The following is an 8,926-nucleotide window of genomic DNA, read 5'->3' as shown; positions in this document are numbered from 1 at the left end:
AAACCTTACTGTGACCAACTGCAATAAAAATACCAACAAAACGTTTAAAACCGGTGGCTATACTTATACAATATTCCGTTTTCAATGCGTTTTGGTCAGTGAGATTGCTTCTATTGTCACACATCAAGGTTTAATTAAGACTCCGGTACTTCTAGTAAGACAGTGTCTTTTGATCTTGTGATCCTGGGCTGCTTCTGAGGACTGAGACTGAGGAAGATTGAGTAGAAACTTTTATGCATGAGTATGTATTTCATATTGTACTATTTTTAATATGTATTTTATATTGTACTATTTCGCTGCAAGCCAAATAGGGCTCCATCTATACAGGGGTAATCTTACTATGATCGGATGTTCTAGTTATAATGCGAGCTTCTGTGTTTTGTACATGTTGTCGTTTTTGCAATACGGTGAATACTAGGTAGGAAAGCTAATGCTAGGTAGGAAAGCAATTCGTAAAGTTGTTGACTGCATCACAGGCTTGATACCATCTGTTCTGACCTACTATATGCAGTTGTGGATATACACCCCTGCAAACAGAGTTGTTAAAGTCTAACACTGCCTGGGATTCATCTATTCCTTACATACATAGTTGCAGAGTCACTGGGTTTCTTCAACATGGGCCTGGAATTATGCTATGATAACAACAACAACAACAACAATACACTATTCACAAAGTTTACTTTTACAATTTAACAATTTAGCAAAACAAATACACTTGAAAAACGGAAAGAAAAAAGAGCATTAATATATCAAAATGCGCCCCATTTGTTCATCCGTCAGGCACTCGTATAGGTCAATAATTCATCTATAGATTCCTCTGTCCAAAACATATTTTGAGAGATCAGGGCGACACAACTGTAACTGTATATCAATAAAGAATTAGATACAGATGTTTCGCGCTGAACGCTCGATTTGTCTAAATATATATAAGCACAGGTTCAATTTAATTATGACATTGTCTTGTGAACTTTCAGCAATGCCTTTTTAATTTTCATATGGATGTGTTTTTCAAAGACATAATTATTTTCAGAATATTGCCTTGAATTAACATACGATTTTAAGGGAACATACTGTGACATCGAAACTGCAACCTCACATTTGCAGTTATATTTTTAAGTATAGACAGTAAACTTTCAGAAGGGAATATTATGTACATGGTAATTTGTTCAAGTTCTTGTAACTATTCCGCTCCGTCTCGGAAAGTTGGTATTACGGTAAGATTTTTTTGTTAAAAACAGCAGAAAAGACCGAAGCTTCCGAATACCATAGAGGGTTTTCTCCCCTTTTGCGCAAGCGAATACACTCACTGACAAGCTGAGAACCAGTTATTGCAATTATTAAATTTATTTTATATCTACATTTACAGCATTACATGCTCATCGTTACATACAAACAAAACCATACATGCACACAGTTATGTGAACAAATAAAGGAAAGCATAATATTAAAATATTATCATCTACTGCAAATATCGCTGTTCATTTGATCTTAATTATTTAGCACTTTCACTTTTGTAGGATTTAACAACTGAGTGAAGTTTAACATTCTTAGTGGTCTATGGTAATATCTAAGAATATATTGTGCTCTAAATAAGGCATTCATGTTCAGAGTCTTTACATTGACAAAACATTTTCTGTCGTTTCTATCTATATTTCTATGTCTACCATCTTCAATAGAACGCTGGTGCGAAGACAGATGTAATTACGCTTTTTCTTAAACTATAACCTTTCATTTTGCGAGTATATTCTGAATTCTGAAATGCTGTTTATCCTTTATATAATTATTATACATAAAAAAATTCTTGGAAATAGAAGATATTACATGAGTGTCTTTTCATATTGAATTTATTAAACGAGTTGAATAAAATGATAAAATGCGAGGCTCTGTCGAGCATTTTATTAAATTTATTCAACGAGTTTAATAAAATTCAATATGGAAAGTCACAAATGTAATATTCTTTTTATCACATGTTAGTCTTTCCTGTCGAAACATCGAAAAGTCTACTTTCTTTTACTATATAAATAAGTCAATTTGACCAACGTTTCCAATACTATAAACGACGTAGACGGCAAAACTTTATTACACTAGTGTATTATCGTTTTTATTTAATGGCTTTATTACACTCCCGCGACGTCAAACATGTGATAAATATCTATACTTCATGACAGCTAGTGTTTTATAATAAATCCCTAACTTGTAAAGCCAAATTAATAGTATTATTATTTTCAGCATCATATCTTGAGACATCATTTATAGTGCTTAATAAAATACAGTTATTATTCTTTTCAGCGTATAACTTTAAAAATATTTGACAATTCTAACCTATCACACTATACATGTATATAGTGGGTACCTATCAATTCCCCATATAACGTAGAACTTCACGGAGGCATGTTATCATTTTATAGCCTTTTCATAAATGTTCTAAGTATTCGTTCTATCAAAACCCCATACATCCCAAAGAGTAATTTAATACAGATGCTATATATAAATCAAATTAATTCAACATAATGTTTACAGATACTTCGAGAATGGAGAATAACGACCACGCAGCTTTTAGTGTTCTGCTAGCGTTTTAGTGGCGGTCAAAAAAGATCTACCACTGAAGAACCATTTACAAGCAAGTAATTTAACATTAAACAGATTCCAATTCTTCACCATCATCATAAAAAATGTATATGTGTCATTTTCAATAATCATTCCATCTTTTCAGAAAAGCTAGAACTTTCTTTCTTTTATCAATTAATTATCACAACTGTTTAATGAATTGTGTAGCCTTGGTGCCGTCTTTGGGAGAATTCCGGCATTATCAGCAGAAAGCAATAAATATATTATTAGTTGATCTATTGTAAATCAAGAGCTATTGTCGTTTTTTAAAAACATTACTATATCATTTATAAACAATGAAAATAGTACCGAAAAATCATATCCCCTTGCAGTATTCCCAAACCATTGATATTGTGCATATATAAGATATTGGTTTAATTGAGTAAAGCCCCACTGAAAGTACTATAGCGGTTGCCGTATAGCAAATCAAAGTCGCAACATATTAATCTGATCCAGACGTGATCCGAAATATTTAAGTGGGTGACCACGGTTGCCGAAGCTTGGTCAGGGTGTGTGTTAACTCCATGTCCGTAAAGCTTGGCAAGTACAATCCCATTCTTCCGAATTTCTGCCTTAAAAGATGAGGTTAAGGGTACGTTCTCGCTTAGAATAGACACCGAGAAGATATACATACCGGCTACTGGAGCATCGAACTTGCCATTGCTGGCTTGGTAACCATTTCCTATGTTAAGCATGACTGTTCCAAATATAATTCTATTATGGAAATTCACAGAAGGATATTCTATCGTATCAAGAACTGCGTGGAATATAACCCTCTTGTGCACTTTCTTCATTGATTCTGAAAACAAAAATAACAGTTACCGATAAATATATCCTAAATGTTGATTTTAGTTTATCATAAGTATTTGCCGGCTTATTTTTAGAACGGCTTATTTTTCAGTCTTGCCTTATTTTGGAGCCCTTCTTTTGGCGTAAGTGTCTTTAAAATCATGAACATCTTATGCGTCTGTCACGGAAAAGAAGGCAAGTGCGATTATATTTCAGATCTTGTCAATGTTTATCTGAATACTTAACTTTTGTATTTTCATGATTGTAATTTTACATGAAGTATTTAGTTTGAAATTGACAGTGACATATATTAGGCCAAGACAATGTGTGTAATGTCTTAATATTTTATTGAATTACTGTTGCAGTATGTACAGAAATCAGTGTATTTAGTTAAATTTCAATATCATTTTGTTTCTACAGTGTAAGATACTTATTTATCTATATATTTTTGAAACTGACTGAATTATATTAGTTTACAGATGAAGTTGTCAAAACACATTTATTCAGGAAGGACCTAAAATGTCCACCTGAAAACTTGTAGTATAGCTGTATATTACCTGTATTATAAGTCTTAGAATGATTATCATGAAGTTTTTGCGGGTGATAAAAAAATCAGCTCATTAGGTAATGGTGAGTCCTTAATTTGTGACCAAACAATGACATACATACATCCCCATAGAAATCTATTCTGCAGAATATGTGGACAACGTTAATTTTCCAACCCTGCAATCTTCCGGATCCTTTATCACTCTGGTGCATTATATTGGTATATATGTCTAAGTCTATCAGTGCCCGAGTTATTATTACGATCATGTAATTTTCACGCCGCCTCTTGGTAATTACACGCGTAATATTTCTAGATTAGTTAGGTATCATTTTATGGTTTAGTTTTATTTTCGTATGATACGCCCATAGATCATGGCTTACACTCTTAGCATAACAGTAAACATCCAACATGGCGTAATCTTCGGCAAATGATTTCTTATTGCGTCGATTTATAAATGTTTAATACAACGGTTTTGTGTGAATGAGCCCGCAAATGGTCAGTTTGCAATCGACATCAAAAATACAGAAAACCTGATGACGTTGTTGAAAAATGCATCCTTTGAAGTAAACACTTGCGAGCTGAAACTGGCCGAAAACATTTTTTGTTTAGAGTATTAACTTTACCATTCGGCATTTAAAAAGAAACAAAGAAAACGACAAATAAAATGTTTGTTGAAACTGAATTACTCACGAATTTCGCTGAGTAGTTTTTGTATCGTTTCTTCCATGTTATTTACTCTAGTTATCAACTGGTTCATTGTTTTATTTTCTCTCGTATCGCTAATATCGAAATGCCTTGTTTCGTCAACATCGATATCTTCTCTTGTATCGCCAACAGAGATATCTTCTTTTATATCGCCAACGGAGGTATCTTCTCTTGTATCGCCGACAGTTTTACACGGTTCACGTTTGGTTTCGTCGTACATTTCCATCAACTCTAAAATGTATTTTTCATCATTAAACAATGCGATTCATGCTTCATTCCCATCTCATTTTTATCTAAAAATTATATGAACTCGTAATGACACTCGGCAATTTCCGTGTGTGTACGTATTATTCCTAGGCAATCCGGCATTCTTCGGAAGTAATTGTAGCTCAAGGAGAACATTTAACTTTCCGTAAAATACCGGAGAATGCCGAAAGTACACACGGAGAGTACGTGGTTTGCCGACTGTCACTACAGTTCCATTTCCCTTGATTTTACAGAAAAAAACTTGTATGAAATAAAGGGAATTCCGTTCACATACTGTTTTTATTACATATTTACTACCAAAGAGAGTTTTGAAAAGGAACGAGTTTATAAAAGTAACCATATTGAATTAGAATCATTCAAGTAAGAAAAAAATGTACATCAAACATACCTTGTGTCAGGTCGTCATGACTATTGATCAATCTGGCGGGTATAAACGCCGGGAAGGCTAATATGAACAGACAGATCATTGACCACATACTGCAGGAATATGTAACACCTGTAAAATATAACATGACTTATTTGTCATTAATCTCCATAGCGCAAGTTAATGTTTGTAGTCTCCATAATGCAAGTTAATGTCAGTATTTTCGATAACGCAATTTAATATTAGTAATCTCTATAATGCATGTTTATGTCAGTAATCTCGTTAACGCAATTAATTTAATGTCAGTAGTCTCCTTAACACAAGTTGATAGCAATGATCTCGATAACGCAAATAATTTTAGCAATCCCCATAACGCAAGTTAATGTCAGTAATATCCACAACGCAATGTCAGTAGTCTCCAAAACTAATGTTAATGTCAGTAATCTCTATCATTACACAAGTTTATGACAGTAATCTCTACAACGCAAGTTAATGTCAGTAGTCTCCATAACGCATGTTAATGCCAGTAATCTCTACAGCGCAAGTTAATGTCAGTGATCTCTATTACGCAGGTTTATGTCAGTAATCTCAAAAACGCAAACTAATGTCTGTAGTCTCCATATCACTAGTTAATATCAGTGTTTTTCGTAACGCATGTTAATGCCAGTAATTGCTTTTTGGGGATATTCTTTTTCAATCTCGCTTGTAATACGTTTTAAGAAATCTTTTTTTCATTACAATAATTTATAACATGTAATACTTGATTATCTAAGGGAAAGCTGTTTACTAATGTTAACAAAACTTGTTGCGACCCTTTTGCTATAATGTCAGTGATTGTTAAGGTGCAACTGCGTTAAATGGCAACTCGTGTGTTAACTGATAAAACTGACAAAGTTTCTAGGTTTTCAGAAATGAAATGTAACAAAAGATGTTGACATACGAAATAATTACAACTAAAGTCAAAAGATTACTTTGAAATTTTCGGATTTATGGAATCATAGGGCAAATATCCCAAAAATAAGTAGACTGCCATATATATAGTTTATCAGACCATATGATAGAATATAGATGCGAGAAGTTTGATTAAAATCTACAACGTTGAATATTTCTACATGCAAAATGCCATCAGAATTTTGACTTTCCCGTAGGCTCTCATTTTGATGACTTGCTTGAAGTCCAGTTTTTCTAAATAAGTATAGAAAAAAGTCAAGTCCGCGATCCTATCATTTTTATGGCTGAATTTTCTTAGTTTATATAATTATGTTGTTTTGAAAACTTGATCAATGTTTAATTAAATTCTACATCGTAGTATCTTTTTATTCAAACGTGCAGACCAACGTAAGGTTGATCCGTGAGAACACTCGGCAATTTCCGTCTCATTACGTATTATCGTTTGGCAATTCGGCATTTTCGTATAAAAATGTAACTCAACGCGAACATTGCTTTTTTTTTTTTTTTTAAAAAAAAGATGAATACAGGAATCACATGCAGAGAATACATTGGTTGCCGACTGTTACTACATAAAGGAATTTATATTTTAAAACAAGATAATTCTTACCTTTTAGCTGAATATTTATTGTAAGTAATCAAGTAATGATTTACTATTATGCAAAACTATGTTTATATAGTGTTGATAGATGACTTTACTTGTAAAGACCTTTATTCCTCGAATTTAGTCAGGCCACGTTCACACGCTTGCGATTTTCTGCAAGTTTGATAGTATATAGTGCAATATTACAGCAAATTAAACATCTTGAGGTTATTTATTTGTCTTGCATCAGTTCGATACTATGTTTGATGCTAAACTTTTGCAGTCTTTTTTCCTTGGCAATCAATCCTATGAAATTATTTATGTTAAAATGTGAAAAGTGTTTGTTGAATATAATACATATATTCATTTCTGGTGTACCATTAACTATTAAAACGGGTGCTTACCAAAACGATACTGACTGAATGGCGAACAATGCAGATCTTGATAAGACTGCACGGATGTTCAGACTGATCATAATCTACACTGGTCGAAAAGCAGACTCAATCGTGTGTGTCTGTATGTAAGCTTACTTATTATATACCTCTATAAATTCTGTAAAAAAATCGGCTTGTATTTCACAATTAGATATGAACAGACGGGAAAAATCCGTACTGTACCTTTTAAATTCCGTATTGTACCTTCACTTTTGTATGCAGCCGGTGTAATGAAGTATTTCGACCCCCATAGAATAACGACCCCCCTCCCACCCCCCGGTCATTATTCTATAGAAAATGTGACTCCTTTTCATGTAAAATATTGACTCCCCTTATAAAAACTGACTCCCTTTGAAAACTCTATAGAATAACGACCCCCGGTCATTATTCTATAAAAAAACTGACCCCTCCAAGTAAAATACTGACTCCCTAAAGATGACTCCCTTCGAATCTCATAGAATAACGACCCCGGTTATTATTCTATAGAAAAAGTGACTCCTTCCATGTAAAATACTCACTGCCGAAATTACTACATTCGAACTCTCATACAATATCGATTCCCGGACATTATTCTATTTAAAAAAAGTTACCGTCTTTCCGTGTAAAACACCGGCTCCTAAAAAGACTTTCGACGATAATATCTATTAAAAAGTGATCCCCACCAAACCTAACGGACAATTTTACTAGATCTACAACTCATATACCCTCCATTGCCAATAGTTAACATTTTGATTGTACTACTACTACTGGTGCCGCTACTTCTATTGCTATTACTACATGCACTTCTTCTTCTTCTACTACTACTACTACTACTACTTCTACTACTACTACTACAACTGCTACTACTGATACTACTATACCTGCTTCCACTAATACGTCTTGTATATCTACCTCTTCTTCTCCTGCTGCTGTTGTTGCTGTCACTTATTCCTCTGCTGCTGCTGCTGCTGCTGCCACTGCCACTGCCACTACCACTACCACTACCACTACCACTACCACTACTACTACTGCTACTACTACTTTCTATTGTTGCCGCTACCGTACTTTACTGCCACTGCTAAGTATTGCAACTTCTATTAATACTAAGTTCTGTGCTAGCAGTTTCTTGTGCAGTTTTCTTCTGAAGATTTACTTCATACGGAAGTTTGCAGGGATTATTGACACTGGTGTGTTTTGTGAACGTATTGTGAATTGTTATTTTCCTGAAAAAAATGTATACACCAAGATACAGCGTCTAGAAATAGAATCCCTTTTCCCGTTGCAGAATGCTCTGATTTCTGTGTCAAGTGATGGTATCTGGGGCTAATGGTCAAACGGAAGGACGGACGGACAAGGGCAAATCTATATGCCCCCCTCCCCCGAGTGGGGTCATAAAATGCAGCAATTAGGCCTTAGATACACGAGTTATCACTAAATTTGACCAAATGACCGGGGGTCGTTTTTTTTATGGGAGTCAATATTCTTCGTGAGGTTCAGTTTACTTCACGTGGGAGAGTCATAGTACTATGATCTGGAGGTCATAATACTATGACCGGGGGTCACTTTTTCTATAGAATAATGACCGGGGGTCATTATTCTATGGGGGTCGAAATACTTCATTACACTGGACTACTTTCATTAATATGCATGACCTGACACAATTCTGTAAATAGCACATTTTAAAAATTTCTCTTAGTTCCATC

General features: G+C 34.2%; 1 protein-coding gene across 1 annotated transcript; it reads right to left on the bottom strand.

Moving 5' to 3' along the window:
- Positions 1–702: 702 nt before the first annotated feature.
- LOC128549834 (caprin-2-like) lies at positions 703–6,937 on the bottom strand. The gene is made up of 4 exons (XM_053527504.1): positions 6,838–6,937; positions 5,304–5,411; positions 4,634–4,879; positions 703–3,406 (listed from the first exon to the last, which is right to left on the bottom strand). Exons 2-4 carry the CDS (start codon positions 5,389–5,391, stop codon positions 2,982–2,984), a joined length of 759 nt encoding a protein of 252 aa, XP_053383479.1. The 5' UTR covers positions 5,392–5,411; positions 6,838–6,937; the 3' UTR covers positions 703–2,981.
- Between the last annotated feature and the right edge of the window lie 1,989 nt (positions 6,938–8,926).

The sequence above is a fragment of the Mercenaria mercenaria genome, chromosome 16 (assembly GCF_021730395.1).
Source record: "Mercenaria mercenaria strain notata chromosome 16, MADL_Memer_1, whole genome shotgun sequence".
NCBI classification, from domain to species: Eukaryota; Metazoa; Mollusca; class Bivalvia; order Venerida; family Veneridae; genus Mercenaria; species Mercenaria mercenaria.
The sequence above is the reverse complement of the archived record's forward strand: the minus strand, read 5'-3'. Positions and strand labels throughout refer to the sequence as shown.